Source organism: Ciona intestinalis, chromosome 6, assembly GCF_000224145.3.
Source record: "Ciona intestinalis chromosome 6, KH, whole genome shotgun sequence".
Taxonomy (NCBI): Eukaryota; Metazoa; Chordata; class Ascidiacea; order Phlebobranchia; family Cionidae; genus Ciona; species Ciona intestinalis.
The window spans coordinates 1,725,987-1,751,802 of record NC_020171.2 but is presented as its reverse complement, the minus strand read 5'-3'; the positions used below and the strand labels follow the sequence as shown (position 1 = coordinate 1,751,802).

At 35.3% G+C, this 25,816-nt stretch overlaps 6 protein-coding genes and 1 long non-coding RNA gene across 7 annotated transcripts in view; 5 read left to right on the top strand and 2 right to left on the bottom strand.

Moving 5' to 3' along the window:
* zf(cxxc)-1 (zinc finger protein) overlaps positions 1 to 1,100 on the bottom strand; it is a 4,370-nt gene extending 3,270 nt beyond the window's left edge. Inside the window, 1 exon segment of the mRNA NM_001078430.1 lies at positions 788 to 1,100. Coding sequence (NP_001071898.1) covers positions 788 to 1,016 — 229 coding nt within the window. The 5' untranslated portion in view covers positions 1,017 to 1,100.
* A 244-nt stretch (positions 1,101 to 1,344) lies between these two features.
* Positions 1,345 to 3,569, bottom strand: LOC100184021 (galactoside 3(4)-L-fucosyltransferase-like). Its single transcript, XM_002124705.3, has 4 exons — positions 3,189 to 3,569; positions 2,531 to 2,707; positions 2,108 to 2,342; positions 1,345 to 1,924 (listed from the first exon to the last, which is right to left on the bottom strand). The coding sequence occupies exons 1-4, from the start codon at positions 3,419 to 3,421 to the stop codon at positions 1,355 to 1,357; spliced, it is 1,215 nt and encodes a 404-aa protein (XP_002124741.2). The 5' UTR covers positions 3,422 to 3,569; the 3' UTR covers positions 1,345 to 1,354.
* Positions 3,570 to 3,975: 406 nt separating this feature from the next.
* On the top strand, positions 3,976 to 6,819 carry LOC113474313. The gene is made up of 4 exons (XR_003395976.1): positions 3,976 to 4,889; positions 4,961 to 5,017; positions 5,073 to 5,107; positions 5,369 to 6,819. It is a non-coding gene; the product is annotated as an uncharacterized LOC113474313 (long non-coding RNA).
* Positions 6,820 to 7,876: 1,057 nt separating this feature from the next.
* Positions 7,877 to 9,929, top strand: LOC100179379 (tropomyosin alpha-4 chain). The gene has a single exon (XM_002130574.5). The coding sequence runs from the start codon at positions 7,952 to 7,954 to the stop codon at positions 8,678 to 8,680; it is 729 nt and encodes a 242-aa protein (XP_002130610.1). The 5' UTR covers positions 7,877 to 7,951; the 3' UTR covers positions 8,681 to 9,929.
* Positions 9,929 to 18,448, top strand: LOC100181644 (paraplegin-like). Its single transcript, XM_002124760.4, has 14 exons — positions 9,929 to 10,461; positions 10,705 to 10,847; positions 11,206 to 11,321; positions 11,770 to 11,887; positions 13,007 to 13,132; positions 13,236 to 13,433; positions 13,754 to 13,960; positions 14,309 to 14,471; positions 14,802 to 14,912; positions 15,213 to 15,412; positions 15,872 to 15,991; positions 16,488 to 16,595; positions 16,998 to 17,165; positions 17,645 to 18,448. The coding sequence occupies exons 1-14, from the start codon at positions 10,086 to 10,088 to the stop codon at positions 17,720 to 17,722; spliced, it is 2,232 nt and encodes a 743-aa protein (XP_002124796.3). The 5' UTR covers positions 9,929 to 10,085; the 3' UTR covers positions 17,723 to 18,448.
* An 8-nt stretch (positions 18,449 to 18,456) lies between these two features.
* selo (selenoprotein O) lies at positions 18,457 to 21,219 on the top strand. Its single transcript, NM_001190312.1, has one exon. It carries the CDS (start codon positions 18,462 to 18,464, stop codon positions 20,382 to 20,384), a length of 1,923 nt encoding a protein of 640 aa, NP_001177241.1. The 5' UTR covers positions 18,457 to 18,461; the 3' UTR covers positions 20,385 to 21,219.
* Positions 21,220 to 21,896: 677 nt separating this feature from the next.
* Positions 21,897 to 25,297, top strand: LOC100176990 (tetraspanin-3). Its single transcript, XM_002124875.5, has 6 exons — positions 21,897 to 22,120; positions 22,443 to 22,619; positions 22,952 to 23,173; positions 23,543 to 23,704; positions 23,941 to 24,024; positions 24,316 to 25,297. Exons 1-6 carry the CDS (start codon positions 22,061 to 22,063, stop codon positions 24,409 to 24,411), a joined length of 801 nt encoding a protein of 266 aa, XP_002124911.2. The 5' UTR covers positions 21,897 to 22,060; the 3' UTR covers positions 24,412 to 25,297.
* The last annotated feature ends 519 nt before the right edge of the window (positions 25,298 to 25,816 follow it).

The window sequence follows — 25,816 nt, the reverse complement described above, 5'->3', positions numbered from 1 at the left end:
TAAAGTTGCAAGTTTTCATTCGTAGGTGGTATAAGCCAGAAAATTTTGCCGCCTTTTAAAATATGGTACCAAACCGAAGTGCCGCCAAAATCAATATGAAAATCAGTGTAACACCCAGCTACTGACATGAGGCAGTATTTTTGTACTTTTGGGTATTTCATATGGTGAATCCTATTGGTCTGTTCCACTTGTGTATGCTTTAAATGCTGTGGCCAAACCAAATCAATCCAGTCCAGAGCATCAACGACTTTTGGTCTTTGAATTAACGATTCCAATCTGGATTGAGAAAACTCCAAAGAAATAACATTGTAGATATATTTTCGATCAGAACCCTCAAAATAGCGTTCAAAATCACGCATGGACATTTCCAAAGCACGTTGTGTCTTGCACTCCATAACGTCAACCATACGTCGTCCACCAACAAATGCTCTCACATCAGAAACACTGAAGGTGGAACGGTCTGGCATCACCATACCTGTAAAAGTTAAAATTTATCAATATTTATGTATACGTAAGAAAAACATGATACATTTATACCAGAAAAATACTTTTTCTATAGGTTATTTGTATAGGTTAGTTGTCAATACTGCAGTGTTAAAGATTAATAATTTAGCGCAAAATTGTAAATTTTACATATCATGCTTAAACTTGTCTGCCAACTATTATAAAAATAGGGCTTTATGTATTTTTTAAACATATCAAGTCTCAAGTTTAATACTTTCATGAGAAAAAGTGTTTCACTATACACAGGGATCGGTAATATCCTATAGAAACATAAACAACTTACCTAGACCGTCTGGATCTTTAATACGCAATGGATCCGACAACCCATAACGCTGTATTCGTTCAAACGTCAACTCATGTCCTTTGAGGTCTATAAGAAATTCCCCGTCGTATTTTGAACTTTCTAATTTTTCTTTTATATCGTAAGTTCGTTTTCCGTCTATTTCGTCCTCCACTGCGTCATCGTCATCGTACACTGGCACAGATTTGTGCCGCAAGTAACGTTCACTCATATTTTCGTTTAGTGTGTTTAAATTACATTTAATTATTCAGATAATTAAAAAGTTTTGTGAAAATCTAAAACGTGAATACGTGACTTTCGAAATTTATTTTACTATATTTATTTTTACTCATAGAAATACAATAATTTGCGGGAAATCTTTAATACTCATAGATATCCTAAAACCGATGCAATTTTTACCACCCCGACGGGCGACTAAACTTCTTCACAGCTGGTATCGATTCTGTTTTGCTAAAGCGAGTTATTTCTTACTTGATAAATGTTTACTAAAATGAAATGCAAAAACAAATAGTATAGTTAATAGTCAAAATACAGTGCACTTCCAAAAAATTAAGCCAAACAAGTATTTGATTCGGAGTTAAAAAAGAAATCAGTTACTGATTCAGTGATCTTCGGTGTTGGGTTCGACATTACTTTATTACATAATGCTTCTTCTCTTGTTCGCTGATATAACTGTGCAATTATCCTATCTCTCTGTAAAGGTGTTCCAATCCAGTTAAAATATTCTCTGTAAGCAGTATCGTTCTTATCAAGGTATAATAGATATTCCGCCAGGTGAGTTGGCGATTTAAAATCTTCCGTATGTATAAACGACGAGCCCGGTGCTATTTTCATAAGGTCTTTTTTAGATGTACCCCAGACCACTGGCACCCTTCCGTAATGAATCGCATTGCGCCAAAAATTCTCCGTTACGTAGTAGCGACAGTCCTTCGCGTTTTCAAAGGCAAGGAAAAACTTGTAGCTTAGTAGTTCGTCTGGGCGATGTGCACTGTATTCTTCTTGGTTTCCAAAGCACCGACCGTACTTTGTTACTGGTAAGCCAGCGCCTACTAACGCTTGAACGTATTTAACTCGTTCCGTTGATCCCTTTAAGTGGTTGCAATCGTTGACAAGCCATAACTGTAAAAAATGAATAAATGAATGTAACTTATTTATCCTGGCATGGCGGGGCAACCACAGTTGTTACAACACGGACGTTATGTTTCGTACACCTCGTGCCCGCTTACGAGTTACCACGAATATTACTTTGATTGTTTGAGGTATTATTTTGCTGTGTTTGACAATGCCTATGTATTAACTTACCGCGACTTTGCTTTTCTTGTTTAATAATCGCTGAACCGTTGTCCTCCCGACGCTATAAAACAACCGCTTTGCCTCAGTGGATTGCAGAAAAGGTGAAAAAATATCAGAGTCCAGTCTATACGTCATGGTCCAATTAATAAAGCTATTGTCAAACTTCGTGACGTCACGATTCTTTTCATTTTTCACATAAGCTGGGCTATCCATTGACCAGAAGACAAAGAATTGATCCGAAGCCCTGAATTATAAACGTGAACACTTAATACTTATGAGACAATTGTATGTGTATTTTTAGATCCATTATACCATATGACTATGCATGGGGTATATGAGATTTGGGACACTTTTTCTTTCGATTCTCTCGTCCCATTTGTTAGAAAACAAAGAACTTTTAATGTACTAAAAACGTATAGGCAGAAATCTTACCTATAATGTTTCCATGGCATTGTCTCCTGGTCTAGCGCTGTATAATGAAACATAACAGCTCCTACTTCTTGTATTCGATGCTTATTGTATGTGATTGTACAATCCCCAACGACGTGTCCTTCTTGGTACCAAGGTAGATCCCATGGTGTTCCCCATGATAGAATCAATCTCTTGTTTCTGAAAGAACAATATACAAAACTGTGTATCAGAGTCGGTATATGTATGTTCATATACAGTACTGTATAGAAGGGTGGTGGAAGATGTGACACCTTTTCATTCTATTTTCTCGTTCCGAGTTAATAGTAAACAAAAGACGTTTAAAAAATGTCATATATGTTGTACTTTTTAGATATGAATTCATGAAAACATGAACCATCTTACCCCACTCCACTACAAGACTTCATCTCTTTATACAGATCGTTAGTACTGTGGGGGAAAACGGGACACCCTAAACCCGTATATCCAAATATCCGAGCGTGATTTAAACAGATAACAACGGTCTACGGGAGTTAAAAAGATACGGTTTTAAAAATCTTCAAATGTTTTATGCTTACTAACAGATTGGGCGAAAAAATAGAATAAAGGGTGTCCCATCTTTTCCCACCCTACTATAACAATAATGTATATAGTTCAATACGATGTAGCTTTAATATCTTACCGCGACTGAGGCACTACTGGTGATGCTATCGCCAACTGCAGCCCGGCTCCTATCATCTGTTGTTTTGCAATTGATTGTTCAATAATTCTAGCCAAGTGTTTTTTCTCCGCCGACCTGGTCCACATAAATACAAATGTCGGCCAACTTGAGAAAATGACCACGGCCACCAATAGCGACAATACCCCCCCACATGTTCGCAAAGCACCTCTAAATCGTATAGCCTTCAGTAGCATACCAACGCTTGACGAAACTAGCGAACGTTTAGAAGTGTAGAGGTGCCCTGCTGCTGGAGTGAAAGAATTCTGATACACTTCTGAATGGTATACGTTACTGTAATACGATACGCATTTCACCTCAAAACACAATAGTTACAAATGTTAAAAGAAACCGTTTATATTTGTTTGACCACAGCAATTTACTGTGTTGAATCAACCATAAAATAAGGAAAAGAAACAAAATCAATGAATAATCACCTACAAGTTATATATATGCGGTAACTCGTAAACGCGCACAAAGTGTATGAAAGAGAACACCTATATGTTACCATAACGACGGTAGCTACGCGAAGATAAGTAAATTACATTCATTCATAGTGGTATTTTGGTAGCGTTTATATTACAACTTCTCACAAAGGCATAGCCTTTATCTTATACAAACCAATGATTCGTTTTGAACTTATTGAAAGGCTTTAATAAAACAATTCTTTGTTTTCTTTGAGGTATTTGAAAGTACTACGTTTAATCAACCAAACTATATTTATTCGCGAAATACGCCGTTTGTAATCTGAGTAATCGGTCTAAAACTTTTATATTTTAAGATATAACAGAAACCTGTAGGGAAACATACGTGCCCAAAAACTGATTCACAAAAACAAACCATTAAGCTGTTAACGTGCCTAAAACAATTTAGGTTGCATTCCAAGACGTAAACAGCTGATATAATCCCGCTTTTCTTGATTGGTTCGCAGATGGCGCAGGTCATAGTTGCGCAGGGTAGTTCATTGTGCCACGTTTACCATTCAGTAGTTCAGACGAAGTTGGTATATAGACTGCACTGCATTTTGGGATTTGATTTCAATACAGAAGTTAAGTATTGTTTGATTTTTAAATGGTATTGTAACATTACTTATATACTGCAGTTTTAACATTTCTATTAATACTAGAGTATTACTAGCTCTGTAGGAATAATGTTTAATACCTATACAATTGTATTAATAGTATTGTGCCTTGCGTTAAATACTAATTGTATTTTAACAATATTTTTACGTTTGTCTTCAGGAATTGCGTTACCTTTTTACGTTTCGTCACTCGCGACATCGCCGAAATTGAAATTACAGCTATTTTGTTACGTCAATATCGTTACGTTTTTGACATCGTGTCAAAACCCAGTTTCGCTCGCGGAAATTACGTAATAGTTAGGTCATCGCCCGCCAATGACGTCATAATGCGATCGCTACGCTTGCGTTTCTCGACCTATTTCATGGGGCCCCATGCGCGTTTGTATTTGCGCAAGGTAATTTAGTTTAATTTAATGCAATTTATTTTCCTGCAATTCTATTTGCTATGAACTCGAGGCACGAGAATCAAAGAGTTGGTAAAGTATAAATCACAATTGGCATTGTTACCTACACCTGTTTTTAATAGATGACATCTAAGATGTGACGTCACGAAGTGGTGATGACGCTGCAGAAGAACCCACTTCGTAAGTTATTTTGTTTTGCCAACACATTAAATTATTGAAAATTGCAATTTTTAGCTATCCTATATTTTCAGAACATGGTATGTGACGTCACAGAGGATCAAGTGGGCCATGGCGCGAAATTAATGAAGGTAATTGTGACGTATATTCATGTTTGAGCTGACGTAGTAACGATTTGTTTGTTAGTGGATAAAGCTCCCGAAGAAACGCACAGGCACAAGGTGTGTATTAAATTTGTATTAAAAGTGCTACACAATAAGTATATATAGTGGGTATAGGGGAAAATGGGTCACCTTTTCAATACATTTTTAGTCCTATTTTGTAGTAAACAAGATACATTTAAGAAACCGTTGTTAATTGGGTAATACACCATAAATACGGTCCATGTTTTCGTTAAATGTTAGACACGATTAGGGAGTATTAGATAATATGAGATAACAGCAGTGTCCATCGTACCCCATAGTACTATACATTTTTTGCAGACTAAGAACATCAACGTAACGAAGACGCCGATAAAGGATGCCGGTTTGAGGTTTATGTGTTTACTATTCTGTTGTGCTGTATGATTGGGAAGCACTTTTACAGTGTTGCCGGACTGGTTTTCCCTTGACTGGTGCACTCCTAAAGTGTTGCCGGTCTGGTTTTCCCTTGACTGGTGCACTCTTACAGTGTTGCCAACCATTTTTGCTTGAGCTAATGTTTGCCAGCTGTTTTTAGTCAGTCACTACTATGGTGCATTTTGCATGTCTTTGAAATATACACAATGAAACTATGGCGAACATCTTGCTGGATCAGATTTTGTTGTTATACACTTTATTGGGTACTTCGTCTACAAAGATCGAATCTTTCAGCGATTCTGTATAGACCTATTCGCTTGGTGAGAACGCTGTGTTGGTACACAAATACTCGAGTAATATCAACACGTAGTACAATATATGCTCGTAAATATGATAGTAATCCATTTAATATATTTATATAAACTGTGAAGTAAACTTCCCTAAGTGACTATCTTTATAATAAAACGTCATGTAGCGCGATTGGGACGGTGGCCACGTCACAATTGCGCTACGACGTCGATACGATGGGTCAGAGCATTGTCATGACCCTGCGTTCGGTGCGGTTACGTCAGTTTTGATTGAGTTGCGTCACGGCCAGGTTGTTGCGTGGACGTCGCCGCCAGTGATGCTACGCTGCATATTTAGGTCACTGTCAATGCGGTTCGTAACAACCTGACGCAGTTTCGCAACAGTCGATGCAGTGCGTAGCAGCCGAACGATATTATATTGTGTGAAGATGCGACGAGAGTATCGCGGTACCAACATGGCGACTTACTTTGTGATTAGGACATACGGAGAAGTTGTTGGCTTCGACACCTTGGGGTCGGACATTCAATATGGTGTACACTGCAAATGATTATCCTTTAAGATCGAACTATATTTTTTATGTAGATGTTTCACTGATTATGTCCGCGTTAATTGTTTTTGGCAGGTCCCATCTTTTTGTATGATTGCGTCGTTTGTGTGTGTTGTGTTCATTGCATTTCACACTCTACATTTATTCACACTGTTGTATTCTTTTTGTCTTTTTGTCGGTATATTCCTTGTTTTGCACATGTATGTGCCATCGTTGTATTATTTTTGTCTAGGGTCTCTTTAACCTGCGTGGACAGTAACATCCCGCAAGGGTTTCTCACCAGAGTAGAAACCCACTACCATTGGCTGGGGGCTTGTCGTGCCGTAGTGGCTTCCCACCAACGCCAGCCACAAACTATATGAAGCTATTAACCATGTTTCTGTTTTCCAGAAGTCAATCTGAATTCTTTTATGAGAGCTACTGCGAATGCTAAATTCATTATCTTTTTTATTTGTATTTTAATAAACGCTTTGGTCACTCTACTATGATGTACTTGTGAAATAAACCGAAACTTCGTTGACATTTTTTGTGTTAATTTTGGTAGATCAAATTTACGAACGTATACAGTTACCTACAGTCAGAGCCATAGAAATACCTACTACGATTCTGCCTACAGTAGGTTATAGTTTTAAAATAGAACTCCGCATGCAGGCAGTAAAGGTTTGTTGAAATGTGTTTCTACGACTCTGCCTACAGTAAGTTACAGTTTTAAAATACAATCCGCATGGAGGCAGTAGAGGTTTGTTGAAATGCTCACCTACCGGTGGCTTATAGGGACGGTTCGAGCCCCCCCCTGCTACCGGTGTCGGTGTGTCCCTGGGCAAGTTTTGTTAACGCTGTTTCTGCAACCCAAGGGTTAATGGATTGTCTAAATATTCTAACCTGTCAGCCAGAGTCCGTATATAAACTCTGCTGTCAGCCATTCATAAATAAAAAACAAAACGCCAATGTAGCTAAAAAATCATTTTTTTTGCTTCAGAGCTGCCCGTTGTGCAAAAGAAAATCAAGTATTAAAGAGTAACACATAACGCCCCACCCTAACCAGAACCCAGATTTTATTTCCTACGAAAAAATGTCACGTGACCAAATCTAGCGAACCGCGCAAAAATTTCTACATAGGCAATTATAGTTGTTTTGTAAACCACGTTATATAATATAACATTAATATTTTACACTATTTTATTAGTATAAGTCAGCAGCTAGGCCCTAGGGCGATTTATATGTATACAAATTGTCGCAAATCCATTTTAAACAAATGGCACGCCTACACGAGTTATGGGTAATAGGTTAAAAGTTAAACGTATGGTATAAGTAACACAAAAATTGTTGATGTTTAGACGTTTACTACAGTATAAACATTTGTGTTTTACTAGAAATTGTCATACATACTGTCTCGTAAAATACATTGTATTTGTGAGACTGCGACTGCGCAAAAATAAGGTACACATGGTTTATATACAAAATAGTTTTAAAACCGTTGGCATTTTTCAGCAATTTTACTATAATTTTAATAATATGAAGTTATATAGTGGGTTGGGTAAGACGGTACATAATATATTATACTTACAAAATAGTTTTAAAACTGTTGGTCTTTTTTAGAAAGGTGCTACAATTTTTAGTAATTCCTATATTTTTGAGTAATACTTAGAAGAATGGAGTCTATTAAAAAGAAGATTAGCAACTTGAAGAATGAATTGGACGCCAAGCAGGACAAGATTGATGAGCTAACTGATAAACTGAAGATAGAAGAAGAACTGAGAAGAGCAGCTGAAGACCAAAATCAGGATTTGGAGCGAAAATTGCGCCTTGTTGAAGGAGATTTAGACCGTGCAGATGAGAAATTGACAATAGCAAAAGCCCAGTTGTCTTCATTAGAGCAGCAGAGTGATGATGGCAGTAGGGCTTATAAATCGCTTGAAAATGAGTTTAATTCTTCTGTGAATAAATACGAAGCGCATTTGGATGACCTGAGAGACTCCAAGATGTTGGCAGAGGAAATGAGTCGAAAGTATGAAGAGGTAGCAAGAAGATTGGTGCTGATGGACTCAGAGCTGGAAAAAGCTGAGGAAAGGTGTTCGGTCTCGGAAGGAAAGAACGCAGAGCTAATTGAAAGCAACAAAGAGTTGAGCAGTTTGCTGAAGTCTTATGAGGCAATGGAGTCTTCATTTAGCTCCAAGGAAACTCAAGCTGATGATCGAATCCGTGTTTTGAAAAGTACGCTCCTTGAGACTGAAGCAGCAAGAGAGGCAGCGGAAAAATCTGTTTCAATAATGAATTTACGAATGGAGAATATGGAGGAAGAGATTGCTTACCTACATTCTGAAGTGGATAAAGCAAAGAAGATGTATACAGAGGCAGTAAATGAGTTGAATGAGTTGTAGACAATTTAGCTTTCCCAAAGCAAGCTGATAATTGAAATCAATATAAAGCTGAAATAAGAGGATGGAACAAAAACTAAAAATTGAATAACGTGTGTTTCATAAAATATTAATGCTAAAAACAAATCGAAAAATGTTTATACTAACTTTTGTTTCATAGAATCGTTGCACTACACTTTTCTGTAGGTTTAATTTTGAATCAATTTTGGTTAAATATCATTGAGTATTCATATATATTTGTGTCTTAATACTTTGTTGTTGCAGGTTAAAAATGTTTTTCATCTTTCTAATATGGCCATTTATGATACAGTTTCACGGAATCATGGTGTATTATATTAATGTGTATTTTTTGTTATCAAATTTACAAATATTCAATAACTAATAATAGATAACATATTTAACTACTTAATTGTGTGTCTTACTCTTGTCTAATCACTGCTAACATTTAACAGTCTAGTAACACCATAACAAAGCAGCATTTCATCATTGAATAAAAGTAATATAAACTCACACCAAAAGGCAGTGTTTAAATGTGCCTAAAAATCCAAAAAATTATGCTGTTTTTGGACCCCATCGAAAGAGAGAATTGTCGAGTTAAAAATATCTTCAAATTGCCGCCAAAACTTCACTTTTTCTGATTTAAACCATCATGAAATCATTTATATGATTAATTCACAATGTAATTTACAGTCGATTTTTACAGAGAAAATTTTTCAGAAAATGTATTGCTATTTCCCATATCTTTTTAAGGTTAACTTTGTCAACTGGTTAAAACAATTGTACATGATTAATATAAAGCGTGGTCCAACTGCAGGTCTACAAGTATCATGCAGCTTTTTCAGAAAAAAAAACGTACCAAATCTTTATAAAATTGAATATAATTACAATTAAATAAATAGTGCTGTCATGCTGAAATTGGCCCATAAGCTGCTACTAGGTTGGACCATATTGTACTAATAGTTTAAAGTGTATAAAAATATGGGGCGTGTGCACAGTTTAATCTAGAGTACAAATAACTGTTTACTTGCTATTATAATATTATATTTCAAAACGTTAAAGTACATACATTCCCGTAAATTACATTCGACATTTTTTTTAAGCATTTTAAAATTGTGATCCTGTAAAATTGTGTATAAATTCACTTGTGTATAATTGGTACCTTTACAAAATATTTTCCAATAAAGTACAACCGATTTTTGGCAATAACTTTTTACCTAGATTACTGTGTATGCTCACTCCATGTAATTTTATAGGTAAAAAGTAAATGTAGGGAACTTGTATAAAATTGTATAAAGACAAATAGATAATCAAAACTGCAGATTATCCAACAAATTGCAAGGCTATTATAACAGCCTGCAAAGTAAGGGATTCACTTTGCAAAGTTTCAAGACTTTTTTCATCAGCAAAAATGACTTCATTTTTACGGACCAATTTACTGTCTCAGAGTGGTAACAACTTCTGGAAAAGAACTTCATTATGGACATCAAGGTACTCTCAGGTGTCTCACTTCTACAGCAAAAACCTGTCGCATATAACAACCAATCCACCGCCATTTTGCTTCCAGCATTTTTCAAGGGACAGAATTTTCGGGCTTGTATTGAACAAAAACTTGCCAGCACTCACACTGCAAAAGAATTATCGTTTTTTGAGCACCAGTGCACGTCAGCAACAGCAAAGTAATAATGAAAATAATGAAAACGATTTTATGAACAATTTGCTGAAAGTTTTTCTTGGCACTACGTTCTTTGCTTTTGGAACAATACTTTTAATACGCTCTCTGGAGGGTATGTAATGTAAACTAGTTTAACTATAAATGTTTTGTATTCTATTGAGAAAAGAGTTTTTACCTGCAGGCTGCAGCCTGTGTATAACGACTGTCGTTTTTTTGCTAATTCCATTATATTTTTTGTTTAATCTTCGCTACTCTGTTTGATCAAATAAAAATTATGTGTTATGATTACATCTAAATTTGTATATATAGCTCAATTTACGCGTAATATATGTAAAACGAAAATTCTTTACTGCAGCATCCATGGAACAGCAGAAAATATCCTGGTCAGAGTTTGTGGAGAAGTATTTGGTGACAGGAGAAGTGAAGCGACTTGACATAACATCTCAACACACAGTACTTGTTCAACTTCATCATGGGGCAGTGGTGGATGGGAACAGGGTAATTCAAAATTGGATAATTTTATATAAAACAAATAAATAGAACTTCGACAGTTGTTATAACACTGATGTTCTGTTAATCTGTTTCATAAATCTTATGCTTGATTATGAGTTACCAGGTTACCATGTATGTAACTTTGTTGGTGAAAAATGGATTTAAAAGGGGAAAACAAAATGAATGAAAAAATGTATTATGTAACTTAAATATTCTGGCATATCAGGGCTGTAGTTATAACATGGGTGTTTTCTTATACATACTTTGTGCGAGCATACAAGTTACCATGTATTTAACTTTGTGGGTGATAATTTTTTTTATATAATTTTGTAACTTTGGTTAGTTTTGGTTTTTGAATTTTTAGGAAAACTTTGTCAGGATTGGAAATATAAAAAACACAGCTGAGATCGAGGGGATGTTAAGAAGAGAAGAAAGAAGGTTAAATATAGACCCCGTGGATGGAATACATGTACAACCATTGTGGGTATTTGATATTTTATGGGGGATAAGAATCTTCGGCGTTTATCCCATTTTCCCAACATTGTTTATGCACATTCTTTTCTATATGTGTGGGGTCCTACAGTGTGGCATGCCATAGGACCTGGGATTTAAGACAGAGTTGGCCCATTATCCCAACATATATATTATGCACATTCTATTCTATATGGATGAGGTCTTGCAGCTCAGCATGATATGGGTTTTTAAGCCATAGTAGGCTCACAAAACAGCCTTTTACCCTGCTATTGTGTGTCTACACAAAGAAGCAGAGCCAAAGTATACTGCATTCACCACATTAACCAATGAGGTTCCCTGTCTTTGCAACTATGAGTGTAACTGCGTTTTAGAAATGTCACTACTTTTAGTTTTATATCTATATACTTTTATATCTATATATATACTGTATTTATTAATTGGTCCAATATTTCAGACCACCACCACGAAAATATACCTTCATGGATTTAATGTTCTTTGCCATGCTTGGCCTTATGCTTGTACCTTTGCTATTTGGAAGGAAAATGATGTCTGAAAACTCAATTCAAAAAATGGTAAGCAATGATAACTGTACATATGAATATGGTATAAACTGAAAATTTAGCAGTAAGTTTGTAGCATGTAAGTGTAAGTGTCAACAAGTTTAGTGTTAATGTTAATGTAAGTTATAGGCATATTGCATATTTGTACATTTTGTCTACTGCTTGAGGTGTAGCAGTATGTGGTGTTACTAACCAGTACTGTTTAAAAGCAAGGTTGTATTGTATTGTTCTGTTTGTTTTAAGGTACAGATTTTTTAAAAATTTTTTGCAAACAGAATAATACAGCATGTTTATAAAAATATATATTCTTAAGTTCTAAACTATACAAAGTTTTTAAAATTTGTAATGAATGAGTGAATGAATATAATTTACTTTATCCACACCTGGTTGGAAAACGACAGACCTTATAAACTTAAAACTTTTAACAGTTTTCATACACCTCGTGCCAGGGAGGCACGCTTTAAGACTTGTGATTTAGACCAGAGTTGGTCCGTTACCCCAGACCGTTATCAATAATACATGTTTTGTTATCACTAACATGAGTAAAGCAAATAATGAACATGGTTTTATTCCAGTGTGTTTCTCTTAGTTTGCCATTCTAAAACTAACATTACACGAATATAGATTGCTGACCAAATGGTTCATAAAATATAACACTAATCTGAACTGTTTATATGAGTTATGTGTCAAAGTACAAAGCCATTAAAACAAGTTTACCTGTTAATATATATCCACCTTTTATTTTATATGAGTGAGGTCATATGAAAAAGCTTGCAATGGGATTTGACTTGGAATTTATGCAACATGGGTTGGCACATTACACTCACTTATGAGATACTAACATAACAGCCTAATCTATTCTATGTGGGTGAGATCCTATAATGAGGCATGACATGGGACATGAGATTTAGGCCAGAGTTGGCCCATTACCCAAACACGCAGGAAATTAAGCCTGAGTTGGCCCATTACCCAAACACGCAGGAAATTAAGCCTGAGTTGGCCCATTACCCCAATACACGTAGTTTATTATTACCCAAATATCCAGGGTGCTACAACCCATTAGCTCAACCCATAATTACCAGTCAGGTACCGAACGTCATACCAGTCTAACTTAACATGTATTTCCTACAGATGAAAACGGTTATGGGTCAGAGTGGCACAGACTCACTTGCAAAACCAACGGGGATTTATTTTAAAGACGTGGCTGGTATGAAAGAAGCAAAGCAGGAGGTTATGGAATTTGTCGACTTTTTGAAGGTGGGAAAATATCTAAACAACCACCAATAATGTTACAAATGTGGTAACTCGTAAGCGGGCATGAGGTGGACATCATTTAATAATAAATTTTAAAAACTTTCAGAGGCCCGATAAATATAAAACACTTGGGGCAAAAATGCCGAAAGGTTGTCTGCTCACTGGGCCACCCGGTGTTGGGAAAACCCTCCTAGCGAAAGCAGTCGCTTCCGAATCTGGCGTGCCTTTTATTCCGAAGTCAGGGTCGGATTTTGTTGAACTAATTGGAGGTTTGGGAGCTAAAAGGGTGCGGCAACTTTTTGAGGTAAGGTTTAAAGATATTTTATGCTAAATTTTAGCCTGCTCTAGTATTTTGCTAAAGATTATATATATATATATATATATATATATATATACTTTTTGGTATAATTTTGGGAAATAGGTTTATGATTTTTTCTGTCTTTTAGCCAAGTTCTGTCTTTTTGCCAAATTTTGAAGGAAAGTTTTAAAAGTTCTATGAATTTTAATATCTGATTAAAGTATTGCACAAAGTTTCACAGACACAGAACCCTCAGAAATTAGCTTCGTGGGTATGAAATTTACTTAAACTGTTGCACAAAATCTACTATTATTATCTCGATCCAGAATGCCCGGAAAATGGCTCCATGCATCGTTTACATAGATGAGTTAGATGCTATTGGGGGCCAACGGAAAGACTCAAACAGTTACCAGGACTCGTCCGAAAAAGACCGAACATTGAACCAAATATTGGTAGAAATGGACGGCATGTTAAGCGCCCAGCATGATGTGCTTGTACTTGCTTCTACTAATAGACCTGATGTACTGGACAAGGTATGTAGTGTGTATGGAACCTATAATGTGTGATGTGATTTTCATTATGTATGTTTTGCATTATGTGATATAGTATGGAGTGTCAATTCTATGTTTTACACATTATGTGGTAAAATACTGGATATTAGGTGAAAATTCAATACAGGTTTAAAATACAGGGTGTTGGGTGTAACTGAAAATTCCACCCCATGTTTTACACATGATCAAACAATTTGAACAACCCATTTGTGACCACCGGGTTGGAAAAATGTCTGTTAAACATTTAGTGCTTTTTCCAAGGACTTAAGTCAATATTAGTAAATTCCATCTAATGTTTCTTACATTATATTAAAGTCATTTTCCCTCCAGGCAATAACAAGACCTGGTCGTTTTGATCGTCATATTTACATTGACCTGCCAACCAAAATAGAACGTAAACAAATACTTGAGCGCCATCTTGCAACTATTACACTGGAGAACCAACCAAAGGAATATTCTGAACAGCTGGCTACTGTAACACCTGGAATGAGTGGTAGGTAACGTTTAAAATTGTTCCCTAAAATTTTCCTCTTTTTTTTATTCCATATTGGTAACTGCTACATTGTGGCTGATTACGGACCTGGACAGAGACGTCCTATTATTTTTGCTAAAATCTGAGGTGGCATTGCTGAATGTGGTAACACTAACACCCATAGTCATCAAACATCGGGAACCTCATTGATTAATGTGGTGAATGCCAATACTGTGGCTCTGCTTTTTTAGATTTGATATGACATTTTTTTCCAATACTGTGCCTCTGCTTTTTTACATTTGGTATGACATTTTTTTGTGACAAATTTTACAGTTTTGCATAAAATTTCAGGAGCAGATTTGGCAAATCTTTGCAACTTAGCTGCAATCCAAGCAGCTACAGAAGGAGACAAAGTAGTGAAGGAGAAACATCTGGATTATGCTGTGGAGCGAGTTATCGCAGGTAAGTAAATTAATCCCATATGTTTTATTATGTGTATTTTTTTGGTATAAAGTACAAGAGTTGGGTGTTTATTCTATGTGGGTAAGGCTCTATAGTGTGGCATGCCATGTGAACAGAAATTCGGTCCAGAGTTGGCATATTAACGCAACATTGCATGTATTCTGTTCTATATGGGTAAGGTTCTACCATGTGACACACTATAGGATTTAAAATTTATGTTATAGTTGCCCTGTTATCCCAGCGTATCCTGTGTAAATTCCACCCCATATTTCACCAACACATTACCATTCCTACCACTAGGTGCGCCAAAGTCCTCGACAGCCGTCTCTCCAGAAGAGCGCAAAATTGTTGCGGTCCATGAATCTGGTCACGCTCTTATGGGTTGGCTATTAGAACACACCAGTGCACTTTCTAAGGTTTCTATTATACCAAGAACCAATGCTGCTCTTGGCTTTTCAAGGACACTACCCACAGAAAGGCATCTTCATACTCCAGAACAGGTATTTAAACTTTAATTATATGTATAGCAGTATAGGTGGGGTAATAGGAAATAGGTGTAGCGAATAGGTATTGGTAAAATCTTGGGTAAAAGTGCAACTCTGGCCTAAATCTTAGATCCATGGCGATGACCTTACCAAAAAAAATAGAGTAGAATCAGATAAAGTAGTTACTAGTTAGATATATAATATTCCTTATTTTATCCCAGATATTAGATATTATGTTTAATATGTCATGTAAATGATGTCTGAAATGTAAAAGTGGTTATATAATGTTAACTATATATTTAACAAAAAAAAATGTAAAAACAAAAGCGATTACACATAAATTACACACATAATGTCTAATTTAGTTCCAGATATTGAATATCATGTTTAATAATAATACGTTATCTAAACTTTGTCTAAACTGTAAAAGCGATTACACCTAAATTACACACATCATGTTTAGTTTATTCCCAGATATTGGACAACATGTGTATGGCCTTGGGTGGCAGGGCAGCTGAAGAGATTGTGTTTGGGAATGTGACACAGGGGGCTCAAGATGACTTGACCAAAGTAACAGACATGGCTTATGCTCATGTACGTTTATGACTTAAAACTAGAGTGTGTCGATTCCAATGTTTTAACCATAAGTTTGTCGACGCATTTTTTTAACCATAGTGTTTTATATGGCTATTGAAGTCAAACTTGGATTGAAAATTTTTCTACTATAAACGTTTACAACCAATATGGTAAGATTTGTTTTGCAGAAAAAAATGTTCCTGCCTTTTCCATTTTATGAAGTTTTGTGCCTATGTATATGACTGTTGTTTTGCCATTACTTGTCTCTTTGTTGTTTTGAATAATAACCCACAAAGTAACATATGCGGTATCTCATAAGCAGGCATGAGGTGTATGAAACAGAACACCTATGTTATAACAACTGTCGTTGCCCTGCCATGAGAGGATAAATAAGGTAGGGTTTATTCAATGTGATATATTTTTTTCAAGTTGATTTTGCAGTGTAAGAAACTACACAAACCATGGATGTGTATTTATATTCATACACAAGTGTTTTAATAACATATTATTTCAGGTCAAAACATTTGGTTTTAACCCAGTAGTTGGCCCTCTATCATTTACTGAGGATGGTGATCATTCGTTGAGGCCGTATAGTGAACGGTTGGCTACAACCATGGACAGAGTAATTGATTATTCAATTTTATGCACCAATAGTATAGGCTGACTATGTATTCTATTCTATATGAGTGAGGTCTAATTATATGGGTTAGGTCCCAGTGGTCCATGATAAGTTGTCCAAACTGTCAGCCATACACAAAAACACAATCGCCCACAAAGTTACATACACGGTAACTTGTAAACAGACACAAGGTGTATGAAACAGAACACACATGTCGTAATAATTGTCAATGCCCGGCCACACGAGGATAAATAAGTTGCATACGTCCATTCAAGGAACTTTGTATTATAAGTTGTCTAACTTAGTACCAATACAAAAATAATTTATGAAAAATAAATTTAAATTTGCAAAAAAAAACAGTTTTAAAAATATAAACTGTAACAACAATTAAACCAATTTTTCCAGGAAGTAAACAAGTTAATTAAATCTGCTTACGAGCGTGCAAAAAAAGTTCTTCAACAAAACCGTGAACTTTTGGACACTTTAACTAGTGCTCTGTTTGAAAGGGAATCTTTAAATTTTGATGACGTTGTCATGCTAATTGGTGCACCTGCATATGGAAATAAAGAACAGGTAAAAATATGTCTGTTTTAAATACAGGTGTATTACAGGTAACAATATGTTTGTGTTGAATAAATAAATGGAAGAATGAATGTAACTTGCTTTATCCTCAAGTGGCTGGAAAACCACAGCCGTTATAACATGGTTGTTCTGTTTCATGCATCTTGTGACAGAACAAATGTTATAACTGCTGTCGTTTAAGTAGTCTTTAGTTGATGAATTAAGTATTAAGTAGAATTAAGTTGTCTTCGGTTGATTCTGATTAACTTTATGCCAGGAAGAGTGTTTTGCTGTGTATGGCAATAACACATGAGTGAGTATATGTATTTACAATTCAGGACTGGTGTATGAAACAGAACACTTGTGTTATAACAACTGCTGTTATTATATGTGTGAAGAATTTGGTTCAGAATGACGGCTTTCTATGAACTATTTTAGAAATATAAACACCCTACAAAATTAATTTTGAAACTTTTTTTCAACCTATTCAGATTCAAACCGTTCCTTTTGGGCCATTTGCTTCTGACACTCAAGAAACCGAACTTGAAACAGAAAAAGAAGAGACATAAAACATTTCAATATATATTTAAGTTCACTGTTCAAGTTAGTGGCACATAAACTGCCACAAGTGCTAAAAAAGCAGCTTAAATTTCTTTCCAAATTGCAGCGTTTTCCAAAACCGCATACAATAGTAACATGTTATGTTAATTAGGCGTTTTTCACATCAATTTAATTTTTTGTTTAATACTTGCTTAGCTGATTCTTACGGTATTGATGTGTCTGAATCTTAAAATATTCAATTTTGAGTGCAGAAAGTCGAATATGTTTCAGTTACTACCTTTGTTACTCTACTACTATCATCACTGTGCTGCTATTTTATGTTTAGTTTCAGAAACTCTAATTTTTGTCACTTTTTTTCCAATCTCTAGTGTATGGCTTCGTACTGATGCCTACAGGTGGTAAAGTATCCGGAATTTGTTCGTTTTGTCCAGATTTCGCTGCCGCATGCCGAACTCGGTAATGAGTTTTGCATACGACTTCGCATGCCGGATACTGTGAACACTACAGCCACCTTAAGAATAAAACTTTTTTGATATATAGTACATGTTTTTAAATTGATAAAAATGTGGAATTGTCCCGAAAAAAAGTTTGTCAGTTTCCCATTTGTTAGTAATCGCATCATTATTTCACCATCTTTTATCTACTGTGTTTCCTAAGTTTTATTTGCAGGCTTAAGACTTATCTTCTATGGCATACATACTACAATCTGGTTACTTAATTTTGTTTCATCACAGGTCAGAATTGGGTATGTTAGGAAAATGTTTTGGTTCAAAACTTAGCTTTTTCTGCCGTAATTTTAAAACTGCATCTGCTATGGCAACTATAAAGCAACCAGAAGATCTTCAGTTTGACAATCTTGCTCTGAAGACTCTTCCAGTTGATGAGTCAAAGGTACCGGGTTCAAGACAGGTCCGGGGCGCTTGTTTTTCACTGACAGACCCTACACCTCTTGAAAATCCAAAATTAGTCGCTTTTTCTGAGAGCGCTCTTAGGCTTTTAGACCTAAAATGTAATCCAGACACAGAAGCTAAGTTTTCTGAGTATTTTTGTGGAAACAAGCTACTGCCTGGGAGTGTTACAGCGTCACATTGCTACTGTGGGCATCAGTTTGGTTACTTTTCCGGCCAGCTAGGCGATGGCGCTGCTATTTACTTAGGAGAAGTAATCAACAGTAAAGGAGATAGATGGGAGATCCAGTTGAAAGGTGCCGGACAGACCCCTTACTCTAGATCTGCTGACGGAAGAAAAGTGCTCCGTTCTACTATTAGAGAATTCCTATGCAGCGAAGCAATATTTCATCTTGGAATTCCTACAACTAGAGCTGGAACTGTTGTTGTTTCCGATGACAAAGTGGTCCGAGATATGTTCTATGACGGGAAAGCAAAACTCGAAAACTGTGCCGTGGTTTTGAGACTTGCGCCATCCTTTTTACGGTTTGGTTCCTTTGAAATTTTCAAACCAATAGACCCAGCTACTGGTAGAGGAGGGCCAAGCACTGGAATGACTGGCATACTACCAACCATGCTTCAATATGCGCTTGACAATTTTTTCAAAGAAGTTGACCAGGCTCTTCCTAAGGTTGAGCAATACTTAGCCATGTATAAAGAAGTGTGTGTTAGGACAGCAGCACTTGTAGCAAAGTGGCAATGTGTGGGATTCTGTCATGGCGTTCTAAACACAGATAATATGAGCCTGCTAGGGCTGACTATTGACTATGGCCCCTTTGGGTTCATGGACAGATTTGACCCCAATTTCCAGTGCAATAACTCTGACAACAAAGGTCGGTATGTATATAAAGCACAACCCGAAATCTGCCAGTGGAACTTGAAAAAGTTTGCAGAAGCAATACAAGAGTGTCTGCCGTTGAATGACTCACTGAAGGTACTTGAAGAGTCATATTTCCCCGAGTACAAGCAACAATATTTATCAGAAATGCGGAAAAAATTGGGACTGGTTAAGAATCTTCCAGAAGATGAAGCTTTGGTTGATAGCTTTCTTAATACTATGGAAGAAACTTACGCAGACTTCACAAATTCTTTCCGTAGTCTCAGTGTAGTGTCTTTACCAGGGGTACAAGACCATGAACCAAGCATTGAAACTACTTTGGGTCTTTTGTTAAAGGACTGTAGCAGTTTAGAGAGCGTTAAACTGTTCACTAAAAGTGGGTTCACAAGAGACCAGATAGAATCACTGAAACAAGTTGCTGAGCAAAATCCTGCTTTCTTATCCATGATAGGGGCAAGTGTTCAAGCTATAGAGGATGAAGTGCGAAAAATGGACGCTTTTGATAAAATACAAACTCTTTCTGAAGAAGATCTGCTGAAGAGTAACAAAGAAAAGTGGCAGAGTTGGCTTAAGAAGTATTGCTCACGACTCAAAAAAGAAATCACTCTGCAACAAAATTTACAAGTTTTAGATGGGCAGCGAAAACAGCTTATGAACAGTATTAACCCAAAATATATCTTGCGAAATTACATTGCGGAAAATGCAATTAAGAAAGCTGAAAATGGTGACTTTTCTGAGGTGCGTAAAGTTCTTCAAATGCTAGAAAACCCGTTTCATGACGAGACAGTTCAGCCAGATGAAGTTACTGGTAGATGTGGTTCTGTTGATTATAATGCACCGCCACCATTATCAGCTTTGTCTTTAAAAGTTTCCTGATCTTCATAAACCCAGGTTGCAATACCCTTGAATATCAATGTCTGCAGTGTGGAGTATTCTGTTACTTTTAAATTTTGTAAATGCATAAGCTATACAGGTGCTCTAAAATTTTTCGTCCTAATTCTTTCTTATATTGTGTATAAATGTATATGCTGTTGCTGCCAGGTATTATAAGTATAAAAGAGATTTTCTGGTAATCTTAAACGATTCAATAATGTTTGGTCGAATGGGATGAAATGTCGGTTCTTTAAGATCACAAAACAAACGATTTCCAGAAGATCTCTTTCACGCTTATAGTATAATCAAAGATTTGCTGTATAAACAATTAAACACACTGCTGACATTGATATTTTAAAGGAACACCTGGATTTTCCACAATATTGCAAGTTTTTCATATTTTTTACAATCGGTTCTCTTCTGTCTTTACATGGTATATGTTTAACATAAATTTACCCACTACCATATCCCTTTAATATAAAAATATGTGCTTACAATGGCCTAGAACCATCGTTACTTATTCTATTTAATAGTCAAACAAAGAAAATTCAACATTTTGTAAGTTCAAATTTACTCTAAACTGAGCTCATTTTTCGAACCATTTTTTTTAACTTTTATTCACTTTTTGCTATCGAATGACAGTCAAGGCATTAACTTGTTACAAGCTGCCTTGACTCGATAAAATGTTAGTGTTTAGTTGAATAAATTGTACATTGTTTCTGTATATTTAAACACTGTTATTTAATTATGCATTTTTGATTTTTTTCTTGAATAAATTTCTGATTGTTTGCAAAATGTTTTACATTAACATGCTTCAAATCAGAACTAATAAATAGATGAAAGTGTATGTTGGTATAACATTTAAAAGGGTATGTATGTGTTGGTATTTAGGTTAGATTTAAACTGTTCGATACTGTTTAGGTATCTATGATTCTATTTACTTTTAAGGCTATATTACATTTTACAATAAGATGTATAATAAGTTATAACAAATATAAAGCATTTATTACTTAAACTTAGTTTTAAAAGTGCATATTCTCAGACTAATGTAGCTATGAATTTCATAAATATTTAAACTTGTCCCCGTCAATTAAATAAAAAACTGATTATAGTGCCTCTATGGGCCATTGTTACTCATCAAAAACAAGTTCGCGTCACATGACTATTGACTTTTACTTGAAGCTTGTTTTGTGTTTACAGTTATGGCTTTTGTTTTTAAATTCCAAGGAAAAGCGACACAAAGTGTCACACTTGTATTCAATTACAATAAACACACCAGCGTAATAAGCTGTCGTAGTGTATTACTCACAATTTAAAAGCAATGTTGCGTAAAATGAGTAAGAAAAAGGCGGAAGTATAGACAAGTAGTGTTGTTTTTCTGTCTCGCGCTTAATTTTCTTATTATTATGCGTATTAATGAAGCGTGTAATGGTGTTTGTCTCTTATACGCGTGTAATTTGTTATGAATAGTAAATAGGCTTAATAATAATACGGCCCATTGGCTAAAGAAACTTGCATTCTTGCAGTAGCAACAAGCTGAATGAAAAACTAATTTTCATTGTTATACACTATACTCTATTAAATGCGAAAAACGGTAATTACTACTCTAATTTAGAGCACAAAAAACTTGATTACTTGCTTTGTTTGCAGATTTGTTAAAAGTAGTTGTTATTTGTTCAGTAAACACAATGGGTATTTGTATGGCCCCTTTCAAGTGTGTTCTTGTCATTTTGAACGTTTTGTTTTGGGTAAGTACTAATACATACAAAACTTATTTATGTCTATTAGATTGCTGCCACAGACCTGAGAATAAAATTGAAGAGAGAAAGTAAATGCCAGTATAACATGCTAAAGTTTAAAACTAAAGTTTTGTACATTTTTGGATGAAACAAAATTAGTTTATAGCTTTGACTATTTCACTATTATAATACAGACACAATAGCAGTATTTTAATGTGTTGGATATATCTTTTAACAATTTTCCAAGTTTTTTCATTTTTTTTACAAAAGCTGGTAACATGTTTACATCATTCACAAATGTGTTCTAACATTTTCACATCTTTTACAAAAGTTTGCAGGTGCTTTCATGCTCTATGTTGGAATCAAGTTTATACAAGATGACAACGGTTACAACCAAGTGGGGGGGAGACCTGCTGTCATCTTACTCTGCTCAGCATCTGTGCTAATAGTTGGCGGTATTATTGGGTGTGTGGGTGCAATGTGGGAGAAGAAGACTTGTCTTGGATTGGTGAGAATATAATATAGATGACGATGTTATAGTTTTGAAATTGAAGTCCACGTTCAAAATTTTGTATCTTGTAAGCGGGCACAAGGTGTATAAAACAGAACACCTATTTTTATAACGACTGTTGTTGCCTCAACATGCGAGGATAATTAATAATTTGCACTCATTTAATCATTTAACTCCTAAACAGCTATGAGATGTACTCAAAAACAGGCATGAGGTGTATGAAACAGACCACCAGTTTGTAAGAATAGATGTTAAAATTTTGAATTGTAAGTTTGTAACATCTCATGTTATTCACAAAGTTAAATATGTGGTATTTTGTTCCCTTTTAGTTTCTAGTTTTCCTGGCTTCTGTACTAATCGTCCAAGTAGCCGTAACAAGTCTTATGTTCACCAACAAAAAATCAATGAAGTCAAACTTTGACGACTTTTTATCCGATCAATTTGATCTCTATGGAGCATCTGGTAACGACACAGTTGTTGTAAATAATAAAACAATCAACCCAGTTGAAGGAATCAATGCTACAGAGTTTATTGATAACATACAAACAGGGGTATGCAAACAGTGATTCTTATGTGTAATTTTTTTTTTATCTGTGCCTAAAGTTTTGAAACAAGAAAGACATCGACTTTACATGTTTATAGTTTTAGCTATAAAGGTATTGTGCCTTTTACCATTTAACATTTTTTTCACAAGTATTAACATTATGAGTTGTAGTTAACATCTTTTCGCTTTTGTAAACTCTCCCGTTCTTCTTAATCGTGACCAAAGAGACAAAATAAGTGTAATTCATTTCATTCATTCAGGTACAGTGTTGTGGTCTTCACAACTGTACAGACTGGTCTTTAAATTATAGCTGTTTTACACTATTGTTTACAGCACCATCAGTTTTTTTCATAAGTAGTAACGCTATGAATTTCAGGTACAATGCTGTGGTCTTCACAACTATACAGACTGGGCTACCTTTCCTTGGGGAGAAAATAAAACAGTGGTTCCAGTTTCGTGTTGCAAACCACAAAGTGAGACCAACACAACATGCACTGGCAGCACTGCAGCTAAAGATCTTCACCTGATCTATCAAACTGTAAGAGAGTTTTATTTAAATAAGAGAATGACGATGCCATTTAGACGAAATATATATCTTTTATTATACAATTGGTTAGACTTAAATTTTGTCTGCCTCACCAAAGACCTATAGAATAGACTGGGACCAATAAGCCTATATCCTAGGTCTCAGGTCTGCCTCACTGAAGAACTTACCCTCATAGAATAATACGTCATATCTTTTAATACCCAGCACCTTAAAACACACCTTTTTAGGGTTGTGAAGCTGGAGTAAACAAAGCATTTTATTGGTTCTTTGATTTCCTAACATGGACTGCTCTTGGACTTGCCATTCTAACGGTAAGTTAGCATTTTATCTCATTTCAAACTAAATTGTTTTGTTACATGAGAAGAAATACGTTCCATTCAATCATTTATAAAATATTTGCCACAATACTCTTTAAAACCAAACATCTAGCAAGCCTTTGGCAGCCACTCAAATTAGCATTATATATTATCCCCAATGCCTTTCTTTATTTCCGTTCCCACATTCACAAACAAAAACTGTCTATGAAGCCCTTTTGAAAACCAACAAATTAACCCCACAAAAAGTGTAAATATACTAATAACACTTCCTTCTTTTTTTTTCAGTTCCTCGGATGTTGTATTGTGGTTGGTTTGTTGTGCTACCATCGCAACCAGCCCATTGGTTATTCCCATATCTCACCTGGATACACCGAAGCATAGAACGGACAATATGTTCAGTATGTTTATATTTCTTTGTTTTCTTCGTGGTTGCCCTAATCAAACTAATGTTTTTGAAGCAAACCTGCATAAAACAGGTACAAACTGGTTAAAATTAGTATATAAAAAAAGAAAACTGGTAAAATCAAGTTTAAACTAGTAAAAACTCGGTTCAAACTGGCTAAAACTAAAACAAGTTTAAAACCGGTACAAACCACCGAAAAACACTTCAAATTGAATATTTTTTCAGCTTTATTTTTAGGCAAACATCTGAAAATGTTTATTAAACCATAAATTTCAAATTAACAAAAAGTAATATGTATAACATTTAACTGTTTCAAAGTTCTTAAAGTGAAAAATTCAGCCTAAAAAGTGTGTGTTAATTTATTGCAATTAATATTGGGACTACAATTTAATTTAGGAATCTTTTTTAAAGCGCTAACTTGCACAAAACACATTAAATACATCAAGTATACAACATACTACCAACTCTTAAGTCTTAACCAATGCAAAATACACCACATCCAAAACGTTGATGTTATTTGGATAATTTGAATGCGGTAGCAAGAAACATGCGATAATTAATAATTATATTTTGTTCAATTATATCTCTTGTTGTTATTTTTCTTTGTTGTAGTTTTTCAGTAGTATACTTGCAAAATATTAAAAAACTACAACATAACGACGTATCTATATACATACTAATCAACAAACTTTTGGCAAGTTTTCTAACATGCGATGCAAGTACTAACAAATTGTCTGAAACAACATGCATTTTGATGGTTATCAGTTCTGTGTAGTTAATTCGTGCGCGCTTTTTTCTTACTGTATGTTGTGTATATGTGCGTGTATAATATGAATAAATAGCCGAGTGCTTTTCGAAACAAGACTTTTTAGTGTCTATATTATTTAATAGGGTATTTATCTATAGTAGGTTGGGGTAAGATGGTACATGTTTTTATTTTATCGTCCATTCAGTAGTAAACAAAGAATATTTACAGAATTATAAAACCGTATTTTCACTGCGCTGAAAAATCGTTGGTAATTGTTTCCGAACAAAAATTTGAAATACGCTTGAACAAAATATATAAAATATGCGAACCACTGATTAAACGTTTTGGTTTATTTATATGTTTTTCAATTCCACGCACCGTTTTGTTTGTAGCACAAAGCTGCAGCCAATTTAGTTCTAATATTTGTTATTGCGTTTCTAGCGTCAGTAACTTGCTTGTTTGTGCCAGTACAGTGCGAATAACACTTTGGTTTAAAAGTACACACAGCCCAACCTAATTAGTGGGGAGACATCGTCTTAAACGGACGTGCGAAACAAAGAACGATTGTCTGAGCACAAGAATCAGTTCTCCATATCCGAATTTGGGGTTGGCAAATTTTTACTCGAGGTCTGGTC